The sequence below is a fragment of the Lagopus muta genome, chromosome 3 (assembly GCF_023343835.1).
Source record: "Lagopus muta isolate bLagMut1 chromosome 3, bLagMut1 primary, whole genome shotgun sequence".
Lineage (NCBI taxonomy): Eukaryota > Metazoa > Chordata > Aves > Galliformes > Phasianidae > Lagopus > Lagopus muta.
The window spans coordinates 71,499,363-71,513,629 of record NC_064435.1 but is presented as its reverse complement, the minus strand read 5'-3'; the positions used below and the strand labels follow the sequence as shown (position 1 = coordinate 71,513,629).

The window sequence follows — 14,267 nt, the reverse complement described above, 5'->3', positions numbered from 1 at the left end:
GGAGAAAATGACTGTATTATTTAGTGATATTAGACATATCAGCATTGCCTAGCACACAATATTTGCATGCATACCAAAAACTTGGCAAGCCCAGAGCTAGCATGTCTTTCAGGCAACTGTATACTCTTGACATCTAACTAGCAATCAGTTTTTTCCAAAGCTGTGCTGGTATGCAACTTTTGGATATGGAGTTTAGCTCAGCCTTACAAAATACTGTCAGCATTGTCATCAGGCTCTGGTCAAAGTCTGTTCTATCTGTTGCTCTGTTGGGTGTATATCATAGAATCAAAGAATAGCTTGGGTTGGAAATGACCTCAAGAATCACGAATCTCCAACCACCCTGCCACATGCAGGGCCACCAACCTCCACATTTAATACTAGACCAGGCTGCCCACGGCCCCATTCAACCTGGCCTTGAACACCTCCAGGGTTGGGGCATCCACAATCTCTCTGGGCAGCCTGTTCCAGCACCTCACTACTCTGACAGTAAAGAACTCCCCCTGATATCCAACCTAAACCTTCCCTCCTTCAACTTAAAACCATTTCCTCTTGTCCTGCCATTATCAACCCTTGTGAAGAGTTGACTCCCTCCTGTTTGTAGGCTTCCTTTAGGTACTGGAAGGCTGCAATGAGGTCACCCCACAGCCTTCTTTTCTCCAGGCTGAACAAGCCCAGCTCCCTCAGCCTGTCTGCACAGAGGAGGTGCTCCAACCCTCTGATCATCTTTGCGAACCCTCTCCAACAGCTCCCTGTCTTTCTCACATTGGGGGCTCCAGACATATGTGACTGTCGGTTAAATTTCAGCACTGGTTGTTTCCCATCTCATGTAGTTAATTTATCTGTAAAAGAAGGAGCTGAAGGGCTGCACAGACAGTCTGCCAGTTGACCTTCTTCTCGATGATGTACTCTGGGAGCAGAAAGAAAGGTAGAGGGAGCAAAGGAGCACATGCAAGTGTGAGATACTGCTGGAGGCCACAGTAGGCTGAGTATGGAGAAGCCCAGCAAAGCAGGGAGTTTCCAGCATGAGTAACGACCAGGAGCCACAGAGAGGAAGAAATGCGTGAAGTGAGGTGCAGACCAGAGCCAAACCTCTGAGGTCATGAAAAGGAGGAGACATTCCTTGGGATCCAAAGGAAACCACCTAACATGGCAGAAATGTGAAAGACTCTACCCAGAAGGCAGACAACAGGGGACTTGTTGCAAGCCTTTTAACAATCAGAAGCTCTGTCAGTAGAGTCCTCTGAGTTCTGCTGGATAAAACTTCGCTCTGGCTTCTCACTTCTGTGTACTAAAAAGCATTTGCTTTAGGTACTGGAAATCGGTGGTATGTCTTGGTGTGTGGAATTTAGGGTGGCACACAAGCTCCAAGACTAATACCACACAATGGGACTTCTTTGCCTCTTGCTGTGCAGTTTAAGTTACTTCAAAAACCGTCCCAATGTCCTTACAGCAGTGGGTGCGTGTAACCTTTAAAAAAGTTTACTGGTGACTAAATGCTACTCAAAGCTGCTTGACTTTGCAAGAGAAATGCAGAAGTGAAAGGACACTATCTTTCAAGTATATCCCTTCACAAAACTGTTCTTGCACTGTAAAAAAGAACAAATAATAAGTAAAAGCCACTTTTATCTCAACAACATTTTATAAGGCTTTTTCCTTTTTTTTTTTTTGGTATCACTGAAGGGACATACAAATAAGGCAGCTAATTAGCAGCAACTTTAATGTATTTTCACCAACATTGTTTTTATGCTATTTATAAACCGCAAAGTGAGATTATTTTCTAGCCCTAAAATATTATCCTGGGTTTGAAGATCAGCAAGATTTTAAAATGTCTGTTTTTGCCTTGTTTGTTTCAGGTCAAAATATTAACATCCCGCTACCCCAGCTCATTTATTACACTTTTCAAACTCAGAAAAAAGGTAGAAAATAAATGCAAATAAAACATAGAAGCCAGACAGTTTTATCCTACAAATGACAACTTCAGGGATCATTGAATCCCGATTGAAAGACAGCGGGATAAAAGGAAATAAAAGATTAACAAGATCAGCCAAAGCTGCACCACTCAAAACAGTGATCATTCACCCACAGTATTCACTAAGAATGAATAAAACAGCTAAAAATTTTAAGCATCAAAATGGTGAGATGATTGTAATGTCAATATTTGCTGCACAAGTCCAGATAGTTTGCATTCTAAAACCCTCTCTGTCCTGGTTTGACAGCTGCCCTCTAAAGATTTGATCAGTGTTAAAAATTGAAATAAACCCTCCCAATGTATGAACATCATAACATTTAAGATAAGATTATATACACATAAGATTTCCTTCATGCAATTACTACCGATATCCAGAAATTTCAACTGTTGACACAAAATTATTAATCATCCTTTCTGGCATTTATTTTCATTTTTTTCAACAAACAAAAGCAAGATAACCCTGAGCTGTACTATTACCCTAACTTGGTTATTAACTTTTTTGCACACCTGTAGGGGTATATATTAAAAGGAATAAAAATAATTTAAAAAACTATACAGCTATTAAGAAAACATTAAAGTCAACACGAACAGCTCTTTCTGCTAAGGTATGTATGTTGACTTTCCTTTTTCCCCCAGATATGAGGCTATTCAAAGTAATAGGGCTTGGTAAAGAATCTATAATCTAAAATGGTTTCTAATATACAACTATTAATTTCTCCAGATAAACTCTATATGCACATAATATTTAAAATTTAGTACCCAAAAGGTATGATTATAAAGCAATTATTTTCTAAACACAAGCATGGCATCTGTTCAATAGATGTAAGTAGGGCTGCAAAACCACCAAGTTTCCCATTTCTGGATACAAAGGTCTAGAAGAAAAATTTCTGTTCTTACGTGTTTAAAACAAATATATTTTATTTACACACTTTCCCCAGTAAATCCCTTTTAATGATGGCACAGTGATTATTTCTGTCTATCATAAAGGCATACAGTATACATTACAAGACTTCAGGAAACAGAAGAAAGATTTGGGCAGACAGAGGTTGTTTCAACATGCAAAGCCTTCCCTGCTTCCTCTTCCTACCTTGTCATCCTGTGAATCAGGCTGGAGAAGACTGTGTTGCTGAATTGCCATGGGAGGAGGAAGTGGTACAGCATCCGCTCCCTCTTCACCTTCTTCCTCTCCACAGCTCTGCATGCCTGAAGAGGATGACTTTGAGAGAGTGCCACTGCTCAGTCCCTCGTTACGACCCCTCTGTAAATAAAATTAAGACATTCAAGCTCTGTTACCTCCTCAGCAGCATGAAGCTTGTTAAACACAAGTTAGTCTTAAGACTGTTCTGTAGATTCCCGTCTCCCAACAAGTCAGTATGACACTATGCATACAGCTAAAAAAAAAAAAAAAAAGATGATCCTACACACACAGGGAAAAAAAAATAAAAATTAGATGCTGTGGATTATGTTTTCATGGGCTGGAAACTGGACAAAGCAGACGAATTAAGATACTGAGAAGCAGACAGTTAGCTTGAAATTTACTACAGGAAGGTGCTGCCAAAGTAATGCTTCACAAGTTCAGTTCTGCAAAGTATGAGTCCCATTCTTCTAACTTACTAATTCAAGGACTTTGCATAGGAAGTTCATATCAAGATGTCTGAAGGCTATACGAATCCCTTATAACATAAAGTATTCTGTCAATTGTCTTTTCTCCTATCCACCTCCACCTTAAAGTAGTGAAAGCAGAATGCTTGTATGATGCTTGCAGTTGTGATGAAAGACAGTCCCTCAAACTACGTAAGAAACTATGAATTAGCAGAAGTTTAGTGCAGCTGAGTTCACAGGATAATTTAACCATGTTTAAAGGAACAAGTGTAGATGATAATTGCCTTTTCCTCACTTTAAAAAGGAAACCTGGCTGTAGGTTTTCTCTCTTTCACAGAACTGCAGAATAATAGACACTCTCAAAATAATGCTACAGCTGCATCAGACAACTTCTTTCTACAGCGTGACCTTCAAGGACAGATGCCAATATTCTTTCCCAAGCTACAATTATCACTTCACCATGCTGCCAGGTCTCTAGTTGTTTTTTTTTCCTTCACTGTGTAACTCACATTGTTCCAAGTCTGAAGCCAAATACATCAGAAGCAAGAAAAATAATTAATCAGGCAGTATATGCAGCAGTTCACTATTTCCTTCAGTGAAAAATGCCATGTTTATTATTTGGGTGATGGTAACTACACTTTGATTTGAGGGGCCACCTTCTGCTCTAAGGCACATGTATAGCTTTAGGCAGGTCTCACTACATAGATCTAGCAGAGACACAGAACCACATTGCAGCCAGCTGCATGGAACACATACCTCTTCAATAGTCTCATCTTGTGGGGTTGCTGCACTGTCATCAGAGTCCTTCTGAGAACCTGCATCAGCGCTTTTGCGAACCTCTCTACTCTTCTTGTGCTTGTGGGCCAGTTTTTTGACGTGCCCATCTGCTTTCCCACTGCTGAGACGCCTCACAGGACTGGTAAGCCATTTTCTCAAAGTGTTGCCAGGACGCTTGGGACCTGGGGAGCTCTGTGCCCCAATCATATGGGGTTGAAGCGATGTTACTGAAGCAGGAGGACTGGCATCATTGCTGGAGACTGAAAGGGAGTCTGAAAAAGAGTGAGGAGAGCATATTAAAAGTGAGATACTGGTGAGAAACAAGGCGAACAGTAGTAACAGCCATTTGTTTAAACTCTCCACCTGCTTGACTTGGGGAAAAAAGCAAATGGTCTTCTGCCAGTCAAAGACTGATGGTAACACAGCATTAACCATAAAATCATGTGTATGAAAACTAGTAAATTATTCCTGACAGCTGCTAACATCACTTGAAACTCCACAACAAGCATAAGCCCTACTGGAAACTTGCATCAACCTCCCAAAGCTTACCTGCAACTTACTATGCTCGATATAAGACATTCTTTTGGGGAAGTTTTACAGAAACTGAGGACTATCTGAAATACTTAGATTGGATGCATGAAAGAATTGAACAAATTACTTTAAGCCTTGGCCTTTAAAGACACCACAGCTATCTGTTTTCATGCTATACAAGACCACCCAAACATAAGCAGTTTCTTTACAATAGCCAAGCTTTCAGTAAGTAGTTGTGACTGGCTCAATTGTTATAGCAATGCTGATGCACATCTGACAGTAGCACGCTGCTTTGAGCATGGACATGAAAAGCAAAATTACCTCAAGAAAATGAGCAAAATTTTGAAAATCCCAAACTTTATTATAAATGCTCTAGTTACCCTATTTTTTTTATGTATTTCCTGCCCTCCTACCCTGGAAAATGTGGGAAGAAGAGTCAAAAAATCGAGAGAACATTTAAATATCTATGTTATATTATGTATCTATGTTATATCTTAAATATCTTATGTGTATTTTGTTTAAATAGTCTTGGAGTCTTAAAAAAAAAAAAAAAAAGAAAAAAAAAAGGAAGAGAATATCCATGCTGAAAAGCCCATTTGCTCAAATCTAAGGATCAGCAGTTTTTCTTAGCATGACAGTGCCTTAAGTTCTGTAGTCAAAGGATATACTTTTCTTAAACCACAGCTATATGCATATGAGGTCAGTATTACTTTCCCACTAAGGCTCCTGTCACTTGAACCATAGAGTATATTTATGGTAAGCATCCACCGGGTTAGCTTTTGTGAGACTACATTTATTCTTCCCATAAGCATATTGTTTCTTCTCCCAACAGTTCTCTTTTTCCTAAAAACATACTTCCTTTTTCAAAGTCACAATCTTGAAATGTCAGTCCTATGACTACTATCTACCATCAACATATTAACAAGACTCAGCTAGACTGTCAAGTATGGTGTTTTCTTTTTTTTTACTCTGTGTGCACTTTTGTAGATGGATAGTTTATATAAGGATGACATAAATAATGTTTTGTTGAATGTTTCTACTGCTAGGAATTCAATGCAGTGTTTGCATTCCTTCTTGAAGTTTGACACAGATGTTCAGGTCACCTCTTCTGGCAGCTTTTCCTTAAGAAGCATACTATCAGTCTTACCACAAGTAGTTTGAATTTTCTAGGATACTGTGGTCACTGTTGCAGCAACACACTTTACTGGAAACACAAATGCCTTGCATCTACACACTAGTATGTGAGCCTGCTCTGTTTCCACAGAATATTAAGGGCAAATTCTAGATTAAAAAGCCACAACTAACATGCTGAATGAGACACAGAATGTGAATATGTCTTTTTCCATTACTGTTCATGGTGTTTCAAAGATTATCTTAAAAACTGTAGAACGCCAGGGAAAAAATAAAAGAGAGAAACATTACCATCCTTTCCCTGGAATCCAAAATTTTTATCAGGCTGATTTAAACATTTTCTTTGTTCCAATAAGACCAAATCTGCTTCCATTAGTTGGCATGTGACTGTTAAAATACATCAGCTGTGATACCAAGATCTGCACTAGGCTATTCTGTATAAACACATCCAGAACAATAACTGATATTAGACACCACTTTTGTTTTCCCATAAAGTAGAAAATGAAGCATAATTTCAGTCCATCAGACTAGCAACTAACTTTCAACTCAGGAATCAGTATGTGCCTGCAGAATTACCTCCTAGCTGCAGCTGTAAGTGTGCTGCACAAGGGTACGCAGGCTTCCTATGATGCCATCAGTGTGGTTTCAAGGTCTCAAGTAATGCATACTACCAAAAAGCAGATGCAGAGTTCTGCTAGCCAGCTTTGTCTCTAAATCTTGAGATATCAGTGCTACAGAATTACCACATGCTTTTTTTTTTTTTTTTTTTTTTTTTTTTAAGCAGGAAACATAAGGAAAAAATTAATTACCAATAACAGTTTTTGATTTGCAGTCTGAAGATCCCTGAAGGCCTGTGAGTTACTGCTTAAGGGTCCTCTGCACATATGTTGGAAAAGCAGACCTACTGGCCATCAGCATCCACAGCATGACAGATTTTTCCTTTTTTAAATAAAGTGGTCTGCTTATTAAAAAAATTCCAAACAAAACTCCCAACCATCTGCAAGCTCTCCACAGGAATCCAAACAATCCCCTAGTAAACCTCTGTAAGAAGTTAGTTTGACTGCTCTTTCACCAAATGTAACTTTACCATCACAGTATCATGTATCTTTTAACTTTCATCAGATTCCTCATTTCAGAAATCATAGTAAATTCCAACTGATGGGTACTTCACTACCCTTCTACCATTCTGCTAATGGAACACAGGAGAGCAGAGAACAGCAGTGTTCTTGTAAACAAGTTTCTGAAAGCATAAACTAAATGCTTTGCTTTTAAAACTCTTGAAAATGTTATAACAACAAAACCAATTTTTTTCTTCCACTTGTAGAGATTTTTCAAGTCCCTCAAATTGTCCACACAAGTTCTATCCTCAAATAGAGCACATTTGTTTATGTATTTAACAAAAGAAAAAGTCAATTAGGCTTTAACATCGAAGTTCATCATGCACCAACTGTTTTGTGTTTTTGTATCAGTTTGCATTTCCTTCCTTTACAATTACTCCCTGCTAAGAAAAAGGCAGCGTGCCGGTGCAGTAACTGACGGTGGAAGATTTATTTTTTCCATAAACATGCCTATCTCTAAGCATCTAACAGGCTTGCAGTTAATAAAAGCTTCTAAAAAGCTGTGTTCCCTTCCCAGATTTTTGCACATCCTTTTGACGGTCAACACTTACCAACTATTCCATTTCTTGTAAAACCAAACTGTTTGATGCAGCGCCCCTAAAACTGTGGGAAAGTAGTATTTTTATCTGATTGCAGTTTTGCTGTGCCACTCCTGCTCTTAAGTCAGCCAACAGATTGTGGGCAGGAGGAGGGAAGAGAGCAGGAAGAAATGCATACACTCCACTCAAGTGGGGAAGATCTAAGAGACAAAACAATGCTAGCCAGACATGTTTCACAGCACATACTTTGGCCATATCCTCCCACACAGCATTAGTTTTCATTTGGCATGCACCATGTAACTGCTTCTCATCTTCTCTTCTGCAAGGTTTTATATGAAGTACTTACTAAAGCATTATTAGGGCTTCAGGGAATCATAAAAGTGGTCAAAATATAAGTAGTACACCAAAATGATAGCATTGTTCCCCTTTTTAAAGCATGAAAGCACTAAGGAAAAAGAAAAGGCTTAATATGAATAAAAATACTGCCTTGCCATAAAAGCATCAGCTTAAATTTCAAGTTATATCTAAAAAGCGTTGGGGAAAAAAAAAAAGAAACTTAGCATCACCTGTGTTAACCCAAATGGAATGTCAACTCATTAGTCTCTTCAGAGACCAGATCTAATTCCCCCCCCCCCCCATCTTAAACCTGCAGAAAACATCCCTGCAGTCCCACAGATCAATGTTAATACTCAGTAAAAAATAAAACATTGCAAAATTTTTCCTGGGAGACCTCTTAACATCCATTTTCCCATCCCAGCCCACCTCACAGGAGTCCAGACTCTGCGAATCTTACCCCTATGAGTTTCCTCAGTTGAATGGTATTTCTAGCTAAAGGCTACAATACTAGGACACAGTCATTAATTAAACAACAACAATAAACAAATAAAAACAACACCAACAAATGCTTGTTCAAGTTCATACATTTAGGTAGACTCATTCTTAGATCCAAATGTCAGGAAATCTCAGTATCCATATAGGAGGTTTGCAAGATCACTGAAAGAAAGACTTCAGCCTCCACTATGAGAAAAGCTGCTCGAGTGTCTTATTTCTCCCTGGTCAACCACTATCTATCTATATAATCTGGGATACCCTCTTTGATTGATAACTATGCTTGGGAATGTTTACACTAGAATTGGCTTTGGTTCCTTTATGACTACATAACGAATTGTTTTTCTAGGGTTGCTCAAGAATATTTTATCACTAAAACATGCTAAGAGGAAAAAGGAGTATTCAAAACTAAACCAAGAACAACATGGACTTTTAAAAACAAAACAGATGGAATGAATTTGGGGTATGCTAACCCCAACTGTGTTTCAAGTACACGAAACTTTCTAGTTAGTGTCATATTCCCTTCTAGAAAAAGATAAATGCAACAGATGGCCATCTTGGGAAAGAAAAAAAAATCCAGTACACAGAAAATAATCACACACGGCGTTACCAATCCAACAATAAACTATCAAACTTAATAAGGCCATTTGCTCAAGTAAAAACAGCTTCACAATTATTAAAAAACAAAGCAAAACACAACAACCTTAAAAACGCCTAAGAGTTGGGCTTTGTTTTATAATGCATAGCCAAACTATGAAAAGAAGGCATTTAACTTCTATTTCTCTCACAGTGAAATCACATATGTTGCTCTGTTGGTAAGGTCAGAGGGTTCACTCAGAGTCCATAAATTTATTTGTAAGTAAAAGAAAAAGGGCAGGCAGCGTGAGTTCTTACCTCCTTCAAATCAGAAGAGAAAGTTACCTCCAACGAACAGACAAATTTTTGAAACTTTAAGGGAAATGGGAATTCTCGTTCGAGTCCCAGCTTTCTTAACACAAGAAACATGCACATCTGTGATTAATGAAGTAGGTTTTTTTTTCTAAAAAATAAATCAGCCATATTGAGCTAGCTGATGACTTGAAAGACTCTGCTTCACATTAACTATTTCCACATTGCCATTTTTAGAGTTTTAGTTTTTGCAAAGAGAGTAACAGGGCTACAATACACTGACTTCCTTACCTAGGGAGTCAAACCTACTCTGCTCTGTGCTAAGATCAAAATGCTGCAATACTTTAAGTACAAACAATTTGCCTTCTCTGAACTATTGGGATGCATCAAGAAGAAAAAAAAAAGAAAAAAAAAAAAAGGAGCAAAGCAACCTTGGTGGTCCTGAGTGGACTGTCACTTTGCCACTGCAGCCCTGCCTGTCCCCACGGCCATATGGATCACAGAGCCAACAAAGGAAGGCAATCACATAGGGCAACTAGCCAGCTCTTCAGTAAGTCCTGATGCAGGTACATTACAAATACTTGGGAAAGTATCATCAGTTATCATCAGTTCAAAAGGACAGTCTGAGATATCAACTGGAAGTGGCTATGGTTCAGTGATATCCCAAGTCCAGATCTGCCTACAAGCAATAATGTCCCAATCTCAGTTAAGTCAATTTTTGCTTCTAATGACAAAAAAAAAACAGCCAGGTAAACAATTATTTTTTGTTATTAGATGAGATGGGGAGAGCTTAGGAAAGAAAAAAAAAGACTTAATATACTCATGGATACACACATACACAGTTTCTACCTGAGAACCACTTCTGAAATAAGAGGCAGTCAATCTGCCATGTATAAGACCATTCCTGAACTTGTCTGGAATTTTCATTCTCTCCTAATGCATATCCTCCTCTTTAGACTGCCCTTACAGTAATTTATTATTTTTTTTAAACAAACACTGCCATATACATCAAAAGACATTAGATACATTTCAGCTTTAACAAGTCACCATAAAAGCAGCTGTCATTTAAAGAAAGTACAGCTTTAGCTTCGTTAGGCATGGAATTTCCCTCATGCTCTTTTGGAAGCATGAGCTTCACTTACAATACAGAGAATTTTCAATGCTTTTTAGAAATGAAACTAGTTTATTTAAAAAATCATGAATAAAAAGCAGAAAACTAGTATTCAAAAACATAAAAAAAAAATCCTTCAATGTCATTTGTATTTGGAATGGAACAAACATATTCACCTCTGGTCAACAAATCCTTTCTGCCATTATTTCACATTTCAGCATAGTGCATATCTTATTTCGTATCTTATCATATCTTATTTTGTAAAATTTTTACCATGTGTGGCTAGATGAAGATAGCTCAATACCTTGGTATATCTTCCCAGATACCTGCACTGACCGTTTGAATTTAAATGCACTCCGTAATTAAATCTTCCATGTTATCAAAGGCTGACTGTGCTAAATATCAGATTGATTGCAATCGTAAGCCAGATATTAGTCAGCTTTTTAAGTAAGATCCATAGCTGTCCACAAAACAGGTCTGCAATTAAAAACAAACACAAAAAACCCTCCCTGGAGACAGCCTCTGTTGCATCTTAATAACTTCAAAGGCCTTCCGGAAATAGAGAGAAGCCATCCAACAAACATATTTGCAATATCACTTGAGGAAAAAAATGAAGAAAATCTCTGGGTAAGTGCAAAAGGAATATACTGTGCATTTGAGCTAGAAAATCAGTGGCAGATGCCTGAAGGGTTTCATATGATTTTATGTTGTTACTGTTCTGTCATCTCATATTTTTTTTTCTTTCCCCCCAAATATCCTCTCCTACCTTTCTACTCTGTTCAGAAAAATCAAGGTTTTAAATTTTTAATATTAAAACTTTTTGACAATCTCACATTCATTAGAGATTGCAAATAGAGAGAACTGAAAATGCATCACTGCTGGCTGTGAGCTAAACACCAACAAAATGTATACTGTAAAAAATCTTCCTCTTACAACTGCTGGATTGTTTTGCATCCACACTTTTTTTTTTAAAGCAGGAAGAAGGCACGATATTATGCCAGAAAAAAAACTTTCTTAAGTGAACAGCAGTAGTTCTGTTTGTGCTCCCTGGAATTCAGACCTCAGGGATTAAAAAAAAAAAAACAAAAAACCCTCTGAACCTATATCTTGTATATTCCTGCAAGGCAGCGCTACAGAAGGGGAGAGAAGACTTTGTGAGGTATTTGCAATAAGCTGTTATTCTCTCCTACTTTAGGAAAGATTTTTTTGTTGTTGTTGTTGTCACAAGAAGTAAGCATTAAAAATTATTTACAGTCCTGAACTTTAGGTTCACAGTTTGTGAAAACCATAAGCATTTAACAAATTAATCAAAGCTTCCCTATTAAAATATAACCTACATACAATGCTTTGACCTCAACTCTATTCTTTTGGCCAGCTGACTGCTCACATTTAAAGACAGCTACATCCATGTGCCTGGTAGGACACGTCAGTGACAGATTTATGTCTGTGTTTGTCAGTTAACTTCTCAATCCTATGCCAATCCAAAAATGTCCATCATGTGCAAAAAGCAAGTCAATTTCTAGTCTGTCTCTACAAGTCAAAGTGCCCATTTCAGTATAATTATACCTCCCCTAGATTGGGGTGTGTTTCTACTAATTAAAATTGCACAGGGCTTGCACATTTTTACATATGAGCTGATGAACAGAAGCTCATGCTCTAATTTCCAAAGTTCTGGCTTTTTTTCAAGTACAATCTTCAGTGAGTTTCTTTGGGCCATCAGTTGGCTGTCTGGTTCTTGTACCTCTTTTGTGTTTCCTGAAGATGACATAATTTCACATTACCATGAAGGAGCCCTTAACACACTTCCTCTGCAGATCCAGAATGGACAAGATATTCATTGGTACATTTAATAGTTACACACACACACTTAACTCCCTGACGGGCTGACATAAAACCTGTAATCAAAAATACTAAGGCGTCACCCTTCTTTCACTGTATAGCTGTGAAAGGTCTCAGGACCAACAATCTCCAGCTTACTTCAGGATGATTAAATTGGAAGACGAGAGGAAGGCACAGCCTGCCCACTCTCTCCTCCAGCAGAACGGATCTTGCAGGAGCAGTGACTGCCAGGGGATGCTCTGGTGCAGGCCCAGGGCCACAGCCTACAACTCAGCTTGGCATGGAGAAGTACACAACCCTCACCTCCAGCCTGTCCCCCACTCCTGCCACTGCCTATTAATTTCAGACATCAGCACAAAAGGCTGGCAGAGGGTACTGCACAGCTCCTGAAGTGTTGGGAACAGGCAGCACTGGCCTCCTTCCCACTGCTCCCAGCCTCTGACAAAACCAAACAGCTAGCTGGTGGGGAGAAGTGAGCTCTGAGCCAATGAAAGGAAAAGAATGATGTAAGAAGCTCTGGTCCTGGGCCTTGTAGGCAGTGCTGGTGCCTAAGACACTAGGCAGAAAGTTTTCCCAGCTGTTGACAAGTCATTCATCTCCTGCATGCTGCGTGCAACCTACTTGTGAAGGGCCATGCAGTCTGACGTTAGTGGCAGAGATGCGGCTCTGCTCTTAGTGGAGAGTTTTATGTCACTGCAAATGGAAGCCACTGTTTACACAAGATCTGTGGTGAACAGTTTCCATTTTTAATCAGGGCAACTGTGCAACTCCTTTTACTCATTTGTTACTGAGTTGCACTACACTCTGCTCCTTTGATTTTTGCTGCAAAGTAATGTTATCCTCTGAAATGGATAGAGACAGTTGCCAGTCCAAGACATACAGCTAGGAAGTAGCAAATTTATCTGATATGCTGTGCACAAAAGGAAGATATGAATAGATAGAAAAAGGTCATAGCAATATAAATAACAGCCAACAGCCAACTAAAAGGAAAGAAAAAAAAAGATGCATTATGAAGTCCTTAGCTCTACTGAAAAGTAGAGGAAAGTGGGAGAGAAGCAAGCCTGCAGAAATTGCTTTAGGAAGAGCCAGTCTCAGATGTTACTTAAACCAACACGTCACCTTTCCCTCGTTGGAAAGCTCAACAATGCAAAGCATCCAAATGGAAGGAATTTATCCTATGCAGATTTTAAAATAACCTCCACTACTCCAGCAAAAAGGCTGTACATCAGCAAAACAATGTCATTGCAAGCAAGTTCAAGCAAGGAAGTAGGGGATGGACAACTGTTGGTGTTATTTTGAAACTGAGTGTGTATGTATAGGTAGGGAGGAAATTAGCTTCCACTAGCCTAGCATAAGGAATAAAAAACAAGCTTCACAATTCTGAAGACAAAAAGCTACATATAAAATCAGTATACAATGCTGCAGAGCCAACACTTTTATTTTTTTTCTTTTGCTTAGAAGATTGAAACAAAATTGAGCAAGAATAACCTCTGCCAGATATTTACAAATGAATGGCTTCTAGGTGTATTTTATTCCCTTACTCTTCAAAATGTCTTAAGAAACGTGATAAAGCCTCTTATTCCCTATTAAAATTGAGAAAATACATGGTGTCAGCAAAGAGACACTTCAAAGTGTAGATATCGATCATAATTGCTAATGGTATTTTCAAGGCTATTAAAAAGCTCATCAATGTTAAGTAAAAAGGCAATACACAGTGATAGTATTAAGGTAGAAGAACAATACAGAAGAAATAACTTCTTAAAATCAAACTTTGTTTAAAAAAAAAAAAAAAGTGATCAGACAACTTGTACTAAAAAAAAAAGCCTGTTTCCTCTGCTCTTCACCTATTGCAGTTCCACGTTAATCTAAATACACATAATAATCCAGCACCAACTTTAGCAGTCATCTTTTTTTTCCCCTCCATCCTCTTGATT

At 38.4% G+C, this 14,267-nt stretch overlaps 1 protein-coding gene across 3 annotated transcripts in view; it reads right to left on the bottom strand.

Annotated features, from left to right (window-relative positions):
- The window catches only part of TRIO (trio Rho guanine nucleotide exchange factor), a 224,379-nt gene that overhangs the window by 26,707 nt on the left and 183,405 nt on the right, over window positions 1-14,267 (bottom strand). For all 3 annotated transcript variants that reach the window (XR_007376094.1, XM_048940615.1, XM_048940616.1), the window contains exons 35-36: window positions 4,328-4,620; window positions 3,057-3,227 (exon numbers count right to left, since the gene is read on the bottom strand). Coding sequence is in view for 2 of the 3 variants with exons in the window: in XM_048940615.1 (XP_048796572.1) it covers window positions 3,057-3,227; window positions 4,328-4,620 (464 nt within the window). In the remaining variant the exon portion in view is untranslated. The remainder of the gene's footprint in view (window positions 1-3,056; window positions 3,228-4,327; window positions 4,621-14,267) is intronic.